This window comes from Heterodontus francisci, chromosome 10 (assembly GCF_036365525.1).
Source record: "Heterodontus francisci isolate sHetFra1 chromosome 10, sHetFra1.hap1, whole genome shotgun sequence".
Taxonomy (NCBI): domain Eukaryota; kingdom Metazoa; phylum Chordata; class Chondrichthyes; order Heterodontiformes; family Heterodontidae; genus Heterodontus; species Heterodontus francisci.
Genome location: NC_090380.1, coordinates 88,117,708 through 88,138,065, shown reverse-complemented (window position 1 = coordinate 88,138,065; position 20,358 = coordinate 88,117,708). Strand labels below are relative to the sequence as shown.

General features: G+C 42.9%; 1 protein-coding gene across 3 annotated transcripts in view; it reads left to right on the top strand.

Moving 5' to 3' along the window:
* The window catches only part of tfg (trafficking from ER to golgi regulator), a 220,933-nt gene that overhangs the window by 90,184 nt on the left and 110,391 nt on the right, over positions 1 to 20,358 (top strand). For all 3 annotated transcript variants that reach the window (XM_068040975.1, XM_068040976.1, XM_068040974.1), the window contains exon 4: positions 8,699 to 8,845. In XM_068040975.1, the coding sequence (XP_067897076.1) occupies positions 8,699 to 8,845 (147 nt within the window). The remainder of the gene's footprint in view (positions 1 to 8,698; positions 8,846 to 20,358) is intronic.

Sequence of the window (20,358 nt, the reverse complement as noted above, 5' to 3'; positions counted from 1 at the left end):
AACTGCATGGAGCGTTCCGCGGCAATGTGCCCAGGCCCATTCTTCGCAACACCGGGGACAGATAGAACCTCAGCACGTAGTGACACTTGGAGTTTGTGTACTGGAGCTCTACACACAGCTTGATGCAGCCTCACACGAAGGTGGTCATCAGGATGAGGGCCACGTTGGGTACATTTTTCCCACCCTTGTCCAGAGATTTGAACATCGTGTCCCTCCGGACCCGGTCCATTTTAGATCCCCAGATGAAGCAGAAAATGGCTCGGGTGACTGCCACGGTGCAGGAGTGGGGTATGGGCCAGACCTGCGCCACGTAGAGCAACAACGTGAGCGCCTCGCACCTGATGACCAGGTTCCTACCCACAATGGAGAGAGATCGCTGCCCCCACATGCCCAACTTTTGTCGTACCTTGGCTACTCGCTCCTCCCATGTTTTGGTGCACGCCCCGGCTCTTCTGAACCATATCCCCAGCACCTTCAGGTAATCTGACCTGACGGTGAAGGGGACAAAGGATCGGTCAGCCCAGTTCCCAAAGAACATGGCCTCGCTCTTGTCGTGGTTAACTTTGGCTCCCGAGGCCAGTTCGAACTGATCGCAGATGCTCATCAGTCTGCGCACGGACAGCGGATCCGAGCAGAAGACGGCGACGTCATCCATGTACAGGGAGGTTTTAACCTGAGTGCCTCCGCTGCCTGGGATTGTCACCCCTCCTATGCTCGCATCCTTCCTAATAGACTCAGCAAAGGGTTCAATACAGCAAACAAACAAGACCGGGGAGAGAGGACAACCCTGTCTGACTCCAGATTGGATCGGGAAACTTTCCGATTCCCACCCGTTGATTGAGACTGCGCTACTGATGTTTGTGTAGAGCAGTTGGATCCAATTGCAGATTCCCTCCCCAAACCCCATTTTGGAAAGCACATCCATCATGTAGGTGTGCGATATCCTGTCAAAAGCCTTCTCCTGGTCCAGGCTGATGAGGCAGGTGTCCACCCTCTTGTCCCGTACGTCGGCGGTTGTATCCCTGAGTAGCGCGAGACTATCAGAGATCTTCCTGCCGGGTACAGTACAGGTCTGATCGGGGTGAATCACCAACTCCAGAGCAGATTTGACTCGACTGGCTATGACTTTGGACAGAATCTTGTAGTCAACATTAAGCAGTGAGATGGGCCGCTGATTTCTGCCCTATCCCCCTTCTGCTTGTAAATGAGGGTGATGATGCCTTTCCTCATGGATTCTGCCATGCTGCCGGCCAGGAGCATACTCTCGTATACTTCCAGCAGGTCCGGGCCGACCCGGTCCCACAGGGCCGAGTACAACTCGACCGGTAAGCCGTCGCTCCCGGGAGTTTTACTCGTCTCGAAGGACTCGACGGCCTTTGTCAGCTTGTCCAGAGTTAGCGGCTTGTCCAATCTCTCCCTCCTGCTGTCATCTAAGACCTCTGTGATAGATGTCAGGAAGGACTGGGAGGCTCTGCTGTCTGTGGGCTTCGTGTCATACAGCCCAGCATAAAAGGATTTGCTGATCCTTATTATGTCGGACTGCGAAGACGTTACCGAGCCATCTTCTTCCTTCAGGCTGCTGATAACAGAGCTCTCTCTGTGTACCTTTTGGAAGAAGTAACGCGAGCACGTCTCATCCTGCTCGATGGAGCGGACTCTGGAACCCCTTATGTCATACACAGTCGTGCTATTGACGTTTTTTTGTAGAAGTAAATGATGGACAAGTCAATAAAGTCTGTTCCCCAAAAGCACATTTACCATAGTGGAGAATAAAGTTTAATTCTTCAGTAAGTTGAAGGCTTTCGTGTGATAGCTTAAAATGATCCAAGTCTTAACACACATCCTGCAGGGAAAAGTTACAAAGCAAATTTTTCCAGGCAAATTTGCGAAGCCTGCGTGGGCCTCATTTAAATGACCAAATTATTCAAATAAGACCCCAGGCTGAATTTCTTGAAGATTATTCTTAACCGTTAAAAGCTGGGTATGTGTGCTGAGCAGGTTAGGCTTGATTCTTCAAAATTGTTTTTCGGGTTGTCTTTCAATTACTAGATTTTTGCTCTGAGCTTTCAGCTCTGCACTGAATATTAAGTGAAGTTTTGTTGGTTCTTTGCTGCAGCCTTTTTCTGCACAGTCCTCATTTGGCTGGGCTACATTTGCATTTGTATTGCTGTTATGACCGAGGTGGGAGGAGTGCACTGTCTTTTCTAGTCCCAGTTCTCCACAGGTCACAAAATATATTTTTAAAATCTTTACCCAGTTACCGAAACGATCAATCTTTATCCTGGAATGAAATACACCAACCAGGTTTCTTTAATAAACAAAATTGCCAGTTTATTATAAAAACAAGACTTATCCAGCACCGATGCAAAGCATTAACACACAGATTGAAATATGAAAGTTCCTCTTTTAAATCCCCCACATACAAGCTTACGCACACACTGAAAAGAATAAAACAATTCTCTCTGCAGAGCTCTGTTACAAAAAATATACTTTGTCCAAATACTTGCTAATTCTTGAAGAGAAATAAAGAAAATATGGAAAGATGTCAGTTGTCCCTTTTGGTCTGGCACCCGAGTACACAGACGGGTCACTGGGATCTTTTCTGGAGCAGTTCTTTTTAGGCAGTGTCGAGAATTAATCTGGCAGGTTGTTTCCAACTTCTCAGGAGAAATGTGGCATCAAGAGTTTCGGTGATCACACTGAATACGCAGGGGTTTTTCAGTGACATGAGGAAAAAGTTGTGTATTTTCCTTGGCAGGCTGATCTTTAGTCGTCTTCAAAACAGTTCACATCCCAACTGAACTGAAAACAACGCCCAAACCCCAAACAGAAAGTCAACCTCCTGACCTCCATAAACCTTGACATGTGGCTTTTCTGTAAACCTCTCCCCTTCGTCCAAGGTTCCTGTTCATTCATCTTAAGGCAGATGATCTCCAGTAAAGGTTGTTTTTAGCACTCCTTGATCCTTCCAGTCAATTGTCCTTTCAGTGACCCCAGTGAAGAAAAAAACTAAAAGTCCAGCATTTCTTCAGACTGTCAAATAAATCCATTTCCACAATTTAAATATGAATCCTTAAAAACATTTAAAAAAATAGAAGCACTCATAATAGGATTATAACAGTCAGGTGCTTGATTGCCAGCACAGACACGATGGGCCGAAGGGCCTGTTTCTGTGCTGTGTAACTCTATGACTCTGTAACATTGGCAATTTCTCCAGCAGTTACGAGAGGCATTTAAGGTTAGGAGGATGCAACTGACTGTCAAATCTTGGATAAAGAGGATCATTTTATGATGGGACATCCTCTTCAGACATAAAAACATGTATGTGTGGTTCTGCATTTACCAGACCCCACCAGTGCTACCAGCATGTCTTAGGAGACTAGTCATCATCAATTTAAGGTACTATGCCTCTGCTTCAAATCTGCTGTCATCACCTCTCTCCTCAAAACAACATCCCTTAACCCCATTCTCCTTGCAACATACCATCCCATTGCCAACTTCCTTTTCCTCCAAAGTCCTTCAGCATTTAATAGGGAAGACTGAAGCCATTGTCTTCAGTTCCCTAGCCACTGACTCATCCCTTGGCAACTGCCTGAGACCGAACCAGACTGCTCGCAACCTTGGACTCGTATTTGATCCCAAAATGAGCTTCCGACTGACTTTCAATGCCATCACTAAGGCCGCCTGTTTCCACCTCCATAGCATCGCCTGGTTTTGCCCCGACTTCAGCTCATCTGCTGTTGAAATGTCCATCCATGCCTTTGTTACCTAGAGGCTTGAGTATTGAGTAACTCCTTTATTCAAAAAGGGAGGGAAACAGAAAGCAGGAAACTACAGGCCAGTTAGCTTAACATCTGTCTTAGGGAAAATGTTAGAAGCTATTATTAAAGGCATTTAGAAAAATTCAAGGTAATCAGGCAGTGTTAACATGGTTTTGTGAAAGAGAAATCATGTTTAACCAATTTATTGGAGTTCTTTGAGGAAGTTACATGTGCTGTGGATAAAGGGGAACCGGTGGATGTATTGTACTTAGATTTCCAGAAGGCATTTGATAAGGTGCCACATCAAAGCTTATTGCAGAAAATAAAAGCTCATGGTGTAGGAGGTAACATACTGCCATGGATAGAAGATTGGCTAGCTAACAGGAAACAGAGAATAGGCATAACTGGATCATTTTCTGGTTGGCAAGATGTAACAAGTGGTGTGCCACAGGGATCTGTGCTGGGGCCTCAACTTTTTACAATTTATATAAATGACTTCGATGAATGGACTGAAGGTATGGTTGCTAAATTTGCTGTTGACACAAGAATAGGTAGGAAAGTAACTTGTGAATAGGACATATGGGGGCTACAAAGGGATATAGATAGGTTAAGTGAGTGGGCAATGACCTGGCAAATGGAGTATAATGTGGGAAAGTGTGAAATTGTCCACTTCAGGAAGAATACAAAAGAAGCATATAATCTAAATGATGAGAGATTGCAGAGCTCTGAGATGCAGAGGGATCTGGGTGTCCTAGTGCATGAATTGCAAAAGGTTAGTATGCAGGTACAGCATGTAATTAGGAAATCTAATAGAATGTTATCATTTATCGTAAGGGGAATTGAATACAAAAGTAGGGAGGTTATACTTCAGCTATACAGGGCATTGGTGAGACCACATCTGGAGTACTGTGTACAGTATTGGTCTCCTTATTTAAGGAAGGATGTAAATGCATTGGAGGCAGTACAGAGAAGGTTTACTAGACTAATACCTGGAATGGGTAGGCTGTCTTACGAGGAAAGATTGGACAGACTAGGCTTGTATCCGCTGGAATTTAGAAGAATAAGAGGCAACTTGATTGAAACATATAAGATTCTGAGGGGTCTTGACAGGGTGGAAAGGATGTTTCCCCTTGTGGGAGAATCTAGAACTAGGGTCACTATTTAAAAATAAGGGGCCACCCATTTAAGACAGAGATGAGGAGAAATTTTTTTCTGAGGGTCGTGAGTCATCGGATTTCTCTTTCTCAAAAGAGGGTGGAAGCAGAGTCTTTGAATATTTTTGAGGCAGACGTAGCTAGATTCTTGATAAGCAAGGGGGTTGGAAGGTTATCGTGGGTAGTTGGAAATGTGGAGTAATCAGTTCAGCCATGAATTTATTGAATGGCGGAGCAGGCTCGAAGGGCTAAGTGGCCTACTCCTCCTCATAATTCGTATGTTCGTATTCCAATGTACTCCTGGCTGACCTCCCACATTCTACCCTCCATAAACTTAAGGTTATCCAAAACTACTCCCCGTGTCCTTAGTCAAACCAAGTCCTGTTCGCCCATCACTCCTGTGCTTGCTGACCTGCATTGGCTCCTGGTTAAGCAAAACCCCAATTTTAAAATTCTCATTCTTTTCAATTCGCTCCATGGCCTGGCCTCCTCCCTCTGTCTGTAATCTCCTCCGGCCCCACAACCCTCCAAGTCATCTGTGCTCCTCTAATTCTGGCCTCTTGAGCATTCCTGATTTTAATTATTCTACCATTGGTGGATGTGCCTTCAGCTGGCAAGTCCCTAAGCCCTGGAATTCCCTTCCTAAATAAACCTCTCTGGCTGTCTACTTCTCTTTCCTCCTTTAAGACACTCCTTAAGTCTTGCCTCTTTGGCCAAGTTTTTCGCCATTTGCCCTAATATTGCCTTATGTGGCTTAGTGTCAAATTTTGCTTTATGGCGCTCTTGTGAAGCACTTTGGGATGTTTTGTTACATTAAAAACATTTATATAAATGCAAGTTGTTGTTTGCTTCACTGCAAATTTAGTGAAATACACCATCTGCTGCAGTCTGACTTACATGATCTTTAGGACTAGAGATGAGTCACATTGCTGTTCTGTTCACCATGGCATTACGTTACTAAGGCAGCAGGGTTCTTCTCGGCCAGCAGTTCTAACTTTTTTGGTTAAAAGACCCCTTTTCAAATGAATTGGTAATCACAGATCCCTCCATCTAAAATGTACTATATATTGTCATAATATGAAAGTGCTGCATGTATCGAGTGTTTTAATACTTTTAAGAAAACCGGATATCAGTGAGATGCGTGTCTCGCTGTCTATCATTGGTGTGATGTTGACAATGAAACTCGTAAATCATTCTCCACATCTTTGTGCTGTTTTCAGTACCCCTGCATACGTGCTTTCCTCCTTGGTGAGACAACCAGCCCACTCTGCGCTACACATGTAGCGGTCAGACTCCATCCCAACCTCCTGGCTCGCACCAAGCGCACCTCCAGCTGCCGCTCAGATTATGGCACCCTGGGTGGTGGCCCATGCTGCCCACCTGTAATATTGGCCCTGCTTGTTAAGAAATTTCACGTGATTTCATTGAATTTCACAGCATTGATTTTCTCAGCAATTTCCTGCCATGCAGCTTGCATCTGTGATTTAATTAGAGTGTGGACTTCATGCCCAAATAAGGCCATCAGTATCAAAGGGAACAATATTACCCATATCTCTGCTGTGCCATTGTGAACAGTTAGTCCACTTTTCTGTAACCACTACAACTTGCTCTTTAATGCAAGCTGCAACTCTTTAAGAGCTGCTGCTTCATCAGAATTCTCGCTCTTCAGTTAAAAGAGTGCCTGAGGCTAAACTTTCTGGACCAGCTTTTCATGTGCCAGTAATATCTCATAATTAGGGAGAGGAACTCCCATTGCAAACCTCTTAATGACCCATCTTCTTAGGTTGCTTGCACAGGCTAGTGCCATGGGCCAACATAATCGGATTTTAGACAGGGTTGCATAGTCAAGTCTAATATGTTACAATTAATTCAAAATCTGTGGATTTCCCAGGTCAGAATGAATTACAATGATTACACATATGTGCGGCCAAAGTTGTGGTAGAGAATTGGGTACTGTGACACGTGGGCAAGTGTACTATATTGCCATGGACGATATGTATTGCTTGTTATTTCGTCAGTTCTTTTCTGTATATATCAGTGCTTTTGTTGCATCGTCTAAAAAATCTGTGTTTTCATTCTGCAATCGTATTGCATAATTTGACTTGAGAATTTAATTAGGTACTCTCCTGTGGAAAGTCGCTTGACCTATATGAAGCATTCTGTGAAAGGCATTTTTTAAGATTAAGAATGTGCTGATGAATCCTTCCAAGAATTCCATGTGCGAAGTGTTTTGTGTAATTCAATGTAATTGTCATAATCACAGTAAATGATCACTTCTATCTAGGAATATTTTTATTTATTTAGAGATACAGCACTGAAACAGGCCCTTTGGCCCACTGAGTCTGTGCCGACCAACAACCACCCATTTATACTAACCCTACCACTTACCTACACTAGGGGCAATTTACAGTGGCCAATTTACCTATCATCTGCAAGTCTTTGGCTGTGGGAGGAAACCGGAGCACCCGGCGAAAACCCATGTGGTCACAGGGAGAACTTGCAAACTCCGCACAGGCAGTACCCAGAATTGAACCCGGGTCCCTGGAGCTGTGAGGCTGCGGTGCTAACCACTGTGCCACCATACATATCCATGTGCATTTCAGAAACCCCTTGAGTACCACAGCAGAAGAGTTTTATTTTTGGTTCTGTTTCCAATTTGGTAGTGATGCATTTCCGAACAAAATATGTGCTCAGTATTTTAAGTAACCAATTTGGGTTTCCGAACAGGATTTGAAATGATAGAATTGCCACGAAAATGGCAAAAATAATGGATGATATGTGGCTGTTGTTTAAAAGGAAATAGGATATTTAGATATAGGAATTTTTCTGGTATGCTCACCATCATTTTCTCTCATTCAACATTCTCAACTTCCAAATGTAAATAGTTTGTTTTCGGAGTGTTATTGGAATTAATGGTCAATTTAGTTGATGCTTAATTATGTTATTCTATAACCTGAATTACGGGTACATTAGTATGTCATATCCCTGCTTTTTTTTTGTTTGGAATATGAGTTTTGTGATGTTTTGCTTTTGTAACGAAGGAAGAAATATGAATATTATTTTGCATTTATCTCAGTTGCCTTCCTTCAAGGTGGAGAAAAGAGGGAAATTGCCTTTTTCCCTGAACCTTTATCCCTGCCCTTAAAAAGAGCTAAGTCACCTAAAACACTTTTTTGTGAAGTTAGGAATGCCTGCAATACTATTTTCTTCTTGAATCACAAATGATGGCATTGTCAGTACTGGTGAGAGAGTCACCTAGTTGTACTAGTTTTCACATTGGTAATCATGAACCTGATGGTAGAGGCATGAGATCATCAGATTTCTGCCCATCCTAAAGCTAGATGTGCCACTGTCTCTTCAGTATTCTATGTTCTGCAGTTGTTGACTTGCGAACATATTATTCCTTTTACTATTTAATTTTTTTTAAAAAAGCATTTCCAGCAATGGCGATATCCTTTGGATAGCTGCCTATAATGTAAAATAGGAGCAGGGTCTTAGGGGGAGTGTTGCTGTTTGCAGGGCCATTCCAGAGTGTATAGCAAATTACAGTTTACGTCGTCATGCTCCCACTACTTAGAATGTGCTTGCATATTTATAAATGGTAATCTTGAGATCCTGAGCGATCTATTATTGTATGACACATTATAATCATGTTCAAATCACAAAAGCTGAACTATCAACAAATATACTGTTTGCCTATATCAGATAAGCCTTTTTTTGTCATAACTGATGTGTGGTACTGTTGAAAATTGAGTGAGCCATTTTTGTTTATTTTTGAAATAGTAAATGGACAGCCTCGACCGTTGGAGTCTAATCAAGTTAAATATCTTCGCCGGGAACTCATAGAACTTCGGAATAAGGTGAACCAACTACTGGATAGCTTGGAGCCACCCAATGAACCAGGTCTTTCCGCTAACATCCCTGAAAATGGTACGTAGGATTATGGCCTTGCTTCTGTGCTTCTCAAACATCTGTTGTGTCAATGTCTATAACAGAGTCCATGTGTTTCGTAAAATCAGTATTTTGTTTTTACTGAATACGTTAACACAAACTTTATTGAAATCTGAAGGATTTCATGATTTTGGTGCACATTTGTGCACTGATTCCCAGATGTACAATAGGTACATAATGACTTTAACATTTTGTGTAAAGTAACAGTTGAAGGAGAGAATTTTGGTATCCATATTCACCAAACAAAAGTTTTCCAATCCACTTCGTTTACTGTTCCATGCTCTCTCACCCCCTGATAAAAAGTAGTCAGAACTGTTAGATGTGCAATTAAGTTTACAAGTAAACACTTTTATAGGTGCAGTACTTAAGATTTTATTTTTAATATGTGGTACATTCCAGCATATACTGAGGCCGATTTTATATAATTTTTTCTCAAATCACAGTACCTGGTATTGTTACTTTTGCCATGTCTGAACAAACCTTCAGGCAGAAGGCATTTTGAAAAATATGTTTCTGCAGTATTAATGTTTTTGTTGGAATAAAAAGTCATCTGAAATTGCCATGATTAAACTGAGGAAGTGGATTTTTTTATTTGCTGAACTTGGAAGAAAAAGTCATCCTTTCAGAACAATGCCCTTCTCCCCAAAGTATTTTTTCACCAGTTGCATTGTAAAATGTATAATCTGCTTAATTTGACTTTTTGTTTTAAACGGGGTGTGGGGAGGGGGTGGCGGGGGTAAAACCATCTATTTATTTTGAACTTTAATTTCATTGAATTTTTCCTGATTTTTGTCTCATTCCACTTTCAGTTGTCCTGAAGTTACAGTGAAGTGGCCAAAAAGCAGTTAGCTTAAAATAAGTGTACTTCTGATCAACTCTATGACTGAGGAAATGACATTGCAAGTGCTATAAAAAATACTACAACATGGTGTACCTAAAGTTTCTAAATATTTTTGACACCAAATGTTTGCCACTTGAGCTTCAAAAGGGTGCAATTTCAAGGTCTGAATAAGAGATCACCTCAAGGATAGGAAGCAGTATTTAGTTATCAGGGAGTGATGTCAGCATGTCAGTGCTGTCTCTGGTGCATCTGGAGTCATTGTTGCGGCCTGTACCATTCCCAATTTATATAACTAGCATTGAATCAGAAGCTCTCAAACGTTACCATTTGATGGAGGAAGTTGAATCTGAGAAAGTAGCCAGTGACCACCATGGAGAGTATGTGGGTGAAATAGTGCTAGATGAAATTTAGTGCAGGCAGGTATAAGAATTGCAGCCAGTAGGGGTGGGGCGGATGGGGTTAACAGAAAGCTGGATGATATCAGTGCTCAGTGAATGGTATCTAAATAGAAATGGATGAAATTGAATGTGATTGAGGAATGTTAGCAGACATAGCATGCCCAGTCACTGCAAGACAACATTCAGCAAAGTAAATCAAATGTTGAATTATATTGCAAGAACAATAGGGTGCAAGTTGAACTTTAAATTCTGCACTGCTGTGGTTAATGCCATGGCTAAATCAGGTTTTTACCAGAGTATCCAGTTTGTGGTTACCAAGACAAAAGCAAGACATTGAAAGCAAGCCTGCTGATGCGGTGGCAGCCACTGGTTCCAGACAATTGGGTGTTGGTGGAAGCCTGGTGTAGCTTTTAATTAGGATCCTTTTTGCCTGGTTGGATGTCTGGCATGCAGCCAATAGCAGGTCACGTAAATGGTGGGTTGGGAATGCTACAGGGAAGGTCTGAGGGCAGTCAGATATCGGTCTTTAACCCATCATCCCTGCATGTACCTCTCCCACCTGGGGGGCGGGGGGGGGTGGTGGGGTGGGAGGGGACGTGTTAAAATCAGTCCGATTATTTCAAATTAACCTGTGTCAGGAGAGCAAAGGGGGCATTAATTAAGACTATTAAAGTTCTTCAAATAAGGAGTGGATATTTGTTAGGGTACTGGAGGCATAACATTTTGAATAGTTTAATAGCTGGATCCTGTTAATAAAGGGACTGCTCTTTTGGGATGAATGAGCAAAGGTGGGATGTATAGACCTTAGTCTGTATACTGTGTTTAAGCTATTAGCCCATGCAAAACTTACCTTAAAATATGCCCATTTTATTTACTTGCCTGAAGCATACATATATTTTAGTGTGATTTTTAGTTTAAAGGGAGAGTTTCATTATATTCTTGGTCAAAATAACTAACTTGAGGGCAGCCCTCCTCCTCTTCCCCACGCAGGCTGTGTTTCTCTGTAATGAAATATGTGGAAAAATACCAGTTTGAAATTATATGCTAACTCAACAGCACAGCATATTTGAGATTCTAGCATCATAACTGGGTAGTTTTAAAAAAAACCCCACACTTCTTTTGTTTATCTGTTCCATCTGGATTTTTATAAGAATAAGCCTGGCATGGAGAAATCTTTTTCTGCTCAGTTTTGAGTGTGCACTGAATGCTTGTAGGGAAGCCTGGCTTTCTGAGAAGTGAATTACAATGCAATTAAAACTGCTAGATTTCTGAAGCAGCTGGAGTTAATACCAGGTCATTTTAAATTGGTTCCCTTAATGTCTTATGAGATTAGTAACTACTCCAAGATGGGTCTGTACCATGATGTCATCGGCGTTGGCTCTTGATGATTAAAAAAAATCAAAATAAAGCATGAGGGGAATCCTTAAATTTTTCCTTAAATGATGAAACTCCCCTATCGCAAAACCACCTATTGCACAAACGGTCTTATGTGTGCTAGAAGTTGAAATTAGAGATTACATGTCTTGTTAGTAAAAGACTGCTGAACATTTAGGGGGCAATGTCCTCACATGTAGACATTAAGGCACTTAATATTTTTGTGGTAATTAGTGTGTCCACTTACTGCCCAGCTAGGAGGAATGGGACAGTTTAGAAAATGGAGCTATGAGCTACTTGATCTATACTAATAAATGTGACAGCAAAAGATGGTCGAGATACAAGGTTACAAATGAGAAAGATGACCAGAAGTATTCTTTTTGCAACAATTCATCAGATGTCCCCTCATGTCCTCCTGCACTATGTGGGAAATCAGGGATGCTTCCAGTGTACCTGACAACCATGTGTGCAGGAAGTGTATCCATCTGCAGCTACTGACTGCCCGCATTACGGAGCTAGAGCTGTGGGTGGATTCACTGTGGAGCATCCATGATGCTGAGGACGTCGTGGATAGCACGTTTAGAGAGGTGGTCACACCACAGGAAATGGCAGCACAGGCAGAAAAGTGATGGGTGACCATCAGGTGGAGTAGTAGGCGCAGGCAGGTAGTACAGCAGTCCCCTGTGGCCATCCCCCCTCTCAAACAGATATACCGCTTTGGATACTGTTGGGGGGATGACCTCCCAGGGGAAAGCAGCAACAGCCTGGTCCGTGGCACCAAGGATGGCTCTGCAGCACAGCAGGGGTGAAAAGGGAGTGGGAGAGCTATAGTGATAGGGGATTCTATCGTAAGGGATACAGATGGGCGTTTCTGTGGCCACAAACGTGACTCCACGATGGTATGTTGCCACCCTGGTGCTAGGGTCAAGGATGTCACGGAGCGGATGCAGGACATTCTGAAGGGGGAGGGTGAGCACCCAGAGGTCGTGGTGCACATTGGTACCAACGACATAGGTAGAAAAAGGGATGAGGAACTGCAACAAGAATTTAGGGAGCTAGGTAGCAGATTAAAAATCAGAACCTCAAAGGTTGTAATCTCTGGATTACTGCCGGTGCCACATGCTAGTGAGTTTAGAAATAGGATAGAGCAGATGAATGCACGGCTGAGGAGATGGTGCAGGAGGGAGGGCTTTAGTTTCCTGGACCACTGGGTCTGTTTCTGGCAAAGTTGGGACCTGTACAAGTTGGATGGGTTGCACCTGAACCGGAATGGGACAAGCATCTTTGCTGGGAGGTTTGCTAGTTCTGCTGGGAGGGGGATTTTAAACTAATTTACCAGGGGGATGGGATACAGAGTGGAGGTACAGTAAGGGGTAATATAGAACAGAAAGTGAGTCTGCCTAGAAGGCAGAGCAAATATAGACCTGGTAAGGCACAAGGGAAAAATGCAAGGTTGGATTGCATCTATTTCAATGCAAGGAGTCTTACTAGTAAGGAAGAGGAATTGAGGGCATTGCTTAGCACATGGGATAATATTGCTATCACAGAGATATGGTTGAGGGAGGGACAGGACTGGCAGCTCAATATTCCAGAGTATAGAGTCTTCAGGCGCGACAAGAGAGGGGATAAAAGAGGAGGTGGCATTGCACTGTTGATCAAGAAGTCAATTACTGCAGTAAAGAGGGGTGACATCTTAGAAGGTTCCTCAAATGAGGCCATTTGGGTAGAACTTAAAAACAAAAAGGGGGCAATCACTTGGCTGGGTGTCTACTACAGGCCTCCAAACAGTCAGGAAGTGATAGAGGAGCAGAAATGCAGGCAAATCTCTGAGGTGTGAAAGGGAACCCTGGATGTCAAGGGATATAGAACATTGGATCAGGGAAAAAAAAGGAGTCTTATGGCAGATCCCAAGCGCTGAAAACAGCAGAGGCACTAGAGCAGTTTAGGAAGTGTAGGGTGGCACTTAAAGTAATTAAGAAAGCAAAGAGGGGGCATGAAAAAGCAATGGCAGGTAAGATAAAGGAAACCCCAAGGCGTTTTATAAGTATATTAAGGGTAAGAGGATAACCAGGGAAAGAGTAGATCCCATTAGGGACCAACGTGGCAATCATTGTGTGGAGCCGGAGGACATAGGTGAGATTTTAAATGATTACTTTTCATCGGTGTTCACTATGGAGAAGGACGATGTAGGTGTAGAGATCAGAGAGGGAGATTGTGATATACTTGAACATATTAGCATTGAAAGGGAGGAAATATTAGCTGTTTTAGCTGGCTTAAAAGTGAATAAATCCACAGACCCATATGAGATGTATCCTAGGCTGTTATGTGAGGCAAAGGAGGAGATAGCAGGGGCTTTGACACAAATTTTCAAATCCTCTCTGGCCACGGGAGAGGTACCCAAGGACTGGAAGACAGCAAATGTGGTACCATTATTCAAGAAGGGTAGTAGGGATTAACCAGGTATTTACAGGTCAGTGAGTCTAACATCAGTGGTTGGGAAAATATTGGAATAAATTCTGAGGGACAGGATTAATCTCCACTTGGAGAGGCAGGGATTAATCAGGTATAGTCAGCATGGCTTTGTCAGGGGGAGATCATGTTTAACTAACTTGATTGAATTTTTCGAGGAGGTGACTAGATGTGTAGATGAGGGTAAAGCAATAGATGTGGTATACATGGATTTCAGCAAGGCTTTTGATAAGGTCCCGCATGGGACCAAGGCAATTTGGATCCAAAATTGGCTTTGTGGCAGGAGGCAGAGGGCTGATGATCGAGAGCTGTTTTTGCGATTGGAAGCCTGTGACCAGTGGTGCACCACAGGGATCGGTGCTGGGACCCTTGCTGTTTGTAGTGTACGTTAATGATTTAGATGTGGATATAGGAGGTATGATCAGTAAGTTCTCAGATGACACGAAAATTGGTGGTGTTGTAAATAGTGAGGAGGAAACCCTTAGATTACAGGACGATATAGATGGGCTGGTAAGATGGGCAGAGCAGTGGCAAATGGAATTTAATCCTGAGGAGTGTGAGGTAATGCATTTTGGGAGGACTAACAAAGGCAAGGAAATACACAATGGATGGTAGGACCCTAGGAAGTACAAAGTCAGAGGGACCTTGGTGTACTTGTTCATAGATCACTGAAGGCAGCAGCACAGGTAGATAACGTGGTTAGGAAGGCCTATTGGATACTTGCCTTTATTAGCTGAGGCATAGACTGTAAGAGCAGGGAGGTTATGATGGAGCTGTATAAAACGCTAGTTAGGCCATAGATGGAGTATTGTGTCCAGTTCTGGTCACCACTTAATAGGAAGGATGTGGTTGCACTAGAGAGGGTGCAGAGGAGATTCACCAGGATGTTGCCTGGGCTGGAGCATTTCAGCTATGAAGAGACTGAAAAGGCTAGGGTTGTTTTCCTTGGAGCAGAGAAGGCTGAGGGGGGACATGATTGAGGTGTACAAGATTATGAGGGGCATTGATAGATTAGATAGGAGGAAATGTTTTCCCTTAGCGGTGGGGTCAATAACCAGGGGGCATAGATTTAGGGTAAGGGCAGGAGGTTTAGGGGAGATTTGAGGAAACATTTTTTAACCCAGAGGGCGGTTGGAATCTGGAACGCACTGCCTGAAGAGGTGGTAGAGGCAAGAACCCTCACAACATTTAACAAGTATTTAGATGATCAACTGAAACGCCATAGCATACAGGGCTACAGGCCAAGTGCAGGAATATGGGATTAGAATAGTTGGGTGCTGTATGGCTGGCACAGACACGATGAGCCGAAGGACCTGTTTCTGTGCTGTATGACTCTATGACCTTTTAGCTCCTCCTTAGCCTTGCCATTTGTTTTTGTTTGATTACGCTTCTGCGAAGCCCCTTAGTCTTGTTTTTCTATGTTAAAGGCATTATAGAAATATAAATTGTTGAGTATTTCTGTTCTTATTGTGAAAGGGATTAAGGATTTTGGAAAATGTACATTTTTTTAAGGAGGTAAAGACATTGGAGGGAAGAAGACAATTGTGTTCCCAAGGAGTTGGCATTGGGACCCCTGCTCTTTTTGATGTACATCAGTGTCCTGGACTAGAGCATAAAGGGCATAATTTCAAAGCTTGCAAATGATGCAACGTTTGGAAATGGAGTACACATTGGTTTTAATTAACTACTTATTGCTGCTAATTTGCCATTCCAACAGATTGCTACATAAATAATCATTTTATTTGCAACAGTCGTGGGAGGTCATGTTTATGGATATGTAAACTAGAAATGATTTTGTTGTTTACCAGTAATAACAAAAACTGAAAAGTAATCCTGTAGCCCAAAAAATTACATTTGTTGACCTTCCAGATTCTTTCAGTAAAATGTCAGCATCCAAAAGTTGTCACATTGTGTGTTGTCTCAGGAGCTTGGAGAAGATTTATCCTAGCTGAGTCTGATGAGTCAGTTTGTCCTGACAATCTTTTCATAACTCCTGTTGTATAATATATTAATATAAAAGCAAAATACTGCAGATGCTGGAAATCTGCACCAAAAACAAGAAGTGCTGGAAATACTCAGGTCAGGCAGCATCAGTGGAGAGAGAAACAGAGTTAACATTTTAGATCTGTGACCTTTCATCAGAACTGGTAAAGGTAAGAAAAGTATTAGGTTTCAAGCAAGTGAAGTTGGGTGTGGTAGTTGTGGTGGTGAAGAAGAGAACAACAGGGATGGTATGTGATAGGGCAGAGGGCAGGAGAGATTAAATAACAAAGCTGTCATGGGACAAAGACAAATAGCATGTTAATGCTTGTTGTGAAAGACAAAGCATTAGTCCAGAGAGAGTGTTAATGGCAGAATAATGAGCAGCCATGTCCAAAAGCACAACATGAAAAAGAGGCACATGGTTAAAAAATAAATAAAATTTTTAAAAAGCCAGTCATGTTCTGAAATTGTTGAACTCAATGTTGTGTCTACAAGGCTGTAGTGTGCCTAATCGAAAGATGAGGTGTTGCTCCTCGAGCTTGCATTGATGTTCACTGGAGCACTGCAGCAAGTCAAGGACAGGGTGTTATGTTGAAATGGCAAGCAACCAGCAGCTCAGGGTAATGCTTTCGGACTGAGTGGAGGTGTTCCGCAAAGCAGTTACCCAATCTACGTTTGGTCTCCCCTATGTGGAGGCAACTGCATCGTGAGCAGCAAATACAGTATGCTAGGTTGAAGGAAGTACAAGTAAATTGCTGCTTCATCTGGAAGGAGTGTTTGGGGCCTTGGATGGTGAGGAGAGAGGAGGTAAAAGGGCAGGTATTCACCTCCTGCAATTGCATGGGAAGGTCCTGTGGGAAAGGGACCAGTGTCGGGGTGATGGAGGAGTGGATCAGGGTGTCGCGGAGGGAACAATCCCTTTAGAATGCTGATGGGAGGGGAAGGGAAGATGTGTTTGGTGGTGGCCAAACGCTGGAGGTGGCGGAAATGGCAGAGGGTGATCCTTTGGATGTGGAGACTGGTGGGTGGAAAGTGAGGAGAAGGGGAACTCTGTCGCGGTTCTGGGAGGGAGGGGAAGGGGTGAGGGCAGAAGTGTGGGAAATGGGTTGGACATGGTTGAGGGCCCTGTCAACCACAGTGGGGTGGGGGGTGGGGGGCGATAGAGTCATTGGTTGAGGGAAAAGGAAGACATGTCAGAAGCGCTGTTGTGGAAGGTTGCATCATCACAACAGATGCGTTGGAGATGGAGAAACTGGGAGACTGGGATGGAGTCCTTACAGGAAACAGGGTGTGAGGAAGTCCAGTCAAGGTAACTGTGGAAGTTGGTGGGCTTATAATGAATATTAATGGACGGCCTATCCCCAGAGAGGAGGACACTGAAGTTGAGGAAGGGAAGTGTCAGAGATAGACCATGTAAAGGTGAGAGAAGGGTGGAAATTGGAAGCAAAGTTGATGAAGCTTTCCAGTTCGGGGCGAGAGCAGGAAACGGCACCGATAAAGTCATCAATTTACTGGCAAAAGAGTTGGGGGAGGGGGCCTGAGTAGGACTGGAACAAGAAATGTTCAACATATCACACAAAAAGACAGTCATAACTAGGACCCTTGCATGTACCCATAGCAACACCTTTTATTTGGAGGAAGTGAGTGGAATTGAAGGAGAAGTTGTTCAATGCAAGAACCCAGTTCAGCCAGGCGGAGGAGAGTGGTGATGGCTGAGGACTGGTTGGGCCTTTTTTCAAGGAAGAAGCAGAGAGCCCTCTGACTGTCCTGGTGGGGAATGGAGATGGAGAGAGATTGGATGTCCTGTAATGAACAGGAGGCGGTTAGTACCAGGAAACTGTAAATTATAGAAATGATGTCGGACGTTGGAAGAATCACGGATGCAGGTGGGAAGAGACTGGACCAGGTGAGACTAGCTATATTTGTGGATCCATCCTTTTCCTACAGTTTTAGATATATTGCCATTCTGGATTATTTTGAAAGCCTATCTAGATTTCCTTTAATCTGTGATAAAAATTTGATTGTTCTCTGCACTCTAAAGGAAAGACTAAGAAAGTAAATCCTTTGGGAGAAGGAAGGTTATCGGCTTAGAACATTATTTAAGGATTGCACTATTACGAACTTACTTGGTTAAATTTATCCAACAGTAAATGACCACCAAAAAGTTTACAAGGGAAAAATCAAATATGAAAGTAAACTAGCCAGAAATATTAAAAATAGATTCTAAGAGCTTTTGTAAGTTCATAAAAAGCAACAGAGTAGCTAAAGTAAACGTTGGTCCCTTAGAAGCAGAAACGGGAGAAATTTCAGAGGAAATGAAGAAATGGCAGATGCATTGAACAAATATTTTTTCTATCTTCATAGTGGAAGACATAAGTTTCATACCAGAAATAGATGGTAACCTAGGGGCTAAAATGAATGAGGAAATTAAGGAAATTAATATTGGCAGAGGAAAAGTACTAGAGAAACTTAAGGGACCTAAATCCGACAAATCCCCGGGACCTGATGGCTTACACCCTAGAGTTCTGAAAGAGATAGCTGCAGCGATATTGGATGTGCTATTCTTTTCCAAAATTCCTTCGGTTTGGGGACGGTCCCATCAGATTGGAAGTTGGCAAATGTTACACCGCTTTTCAAGAAAGGAGGGGGAGAGAAAACAGCCAACTTGCAGGCCAGTTAGCCTAACATCAATCATTGGAAAAATGCTGGAAACTATTATTAAGGAAGTCTTAATGCACTTAGAAAAGCATAATATGATTAGAACAAGTCAACACGGTTTTACTAAAGGGAAATGCTGTTTGGAAAATTTATTAGAGTTTTTTGAGGATGTAACTAGTAGGGTAGATAAAGGGAAACCAGTAGATGTATACCTGGATTTATAAAAGGCCACACAAAAGGTTAATAGGCAAGATGGAGTTGGGGGGTCAAGGATGTCATGGAGCAGCTGCAGGACATCCTTCTGGGGAGGGTGAACAGCCAGAGGTCATGGTCCACATTGGTACCAGTGACACAGTTAGGAAGATGGATGAGGTCCTCAAAGCAGATTTTAGGGAGTTAGAAAAGAAATTAAAAACAGGACCTCGAGCAGTAATCTCAGGATTACTCCCACTGCCACACGCTAGTGAGTGTAGGAATAGGAGGATTGCTTGATTGAACATGTGCCTGGAGAATTGTGTAAGAGGGAGGGCATCAGATTTCTGAGGCATTGGCACAAGTTCTGGGACAGGTGGTACCAGTATAAGATGGACAGGCTATACCTTAACAGGACCGGAACTAATATTCTCGCAGGGAGATTTGCTGGTGCTGATGGGGAGGCTTTAAACTAGCTTGTCAGGGGGATGGGAACCTGAGGGATAGCTCAAATTAGAAGGAAATAAAGCTCGTAAAAGGAGGTAGAAAAGCAGCAAGCGACATTACAAGGCATGCGAAACAAAGGCGAGCATCAACTGGGTTTAGAATGCAGAATGTTGTCAAGATGACAAGGTTAAGGGCACTCTACCTGAATGCACGTGGCATTTGCAACAAGATGGATGATTTAAAGGCCCAGATGGAAGTAAATGGGTATGATCTAATTGTCATTATGGAAACGTGGCTACAGGATGACCAAGGCCGGGAACTGAATATTCAAGGATATTCGACATTTAGGGAGGGCAGGAAAAAAGGAAAAGGAGGTGGTGTTGCGCTGATAAGGGATGGGATCAGTACATTAGTAAGGGAAGATCTCACATCAGAAGGACAAAATGTGGAATCTTTGTGGGTGGAGCTAAGGAAGAGCAAGGGGCAGCAAACATTGCTAGGAGTTGTTTATAGGCCGCCAAACAGCAGTGGTAGTCTGGGGCATGGTATTAATCAGGAGATTAGAGAAGCATGCAGCATGAGTAATACAGTAATCATGGGTGACGTCAATCTGCACATAGACTGGGTAAACCTAATGAGCACTAATGCTGCAGAGGATGAGTTTCTGGAATGTGTTTGGGATGGTTTTCTGGAGCAGGATGTTGAGGAACCGGATAGAGAACAGGCTATTTTAGATCTAGTATTATGAAATGAGAAAGGGCTCATTAATAATCTTGTAAAAGAACCTTGAGGGATGAGTGACCATAATAGGATAGAATTTTACATTATGTTTGAAAGTGAGGTAGTTCAATCTGAAGCTAGGGTGTTAAATTTGAACAAAAGAAATTATGAAGGTATGAAAGGCAAATTGGCTGAGGTGGATTGGGAAAATACATTAAAAGGTATGACAGTATATAGGCAATGGATAGTCTTTAAAGAAATATTACATAGTTTACATCAACTATACATTCCTTCAAGGCACAAAAACCCCAAAAGTAAAGACTATGCACCATGGCTAACGAAGTTATGGATTGTATTAGATTAAAAGAAAAGGCCTATAAAGATGCCAGAAATAATAGTAAAACTGAGGA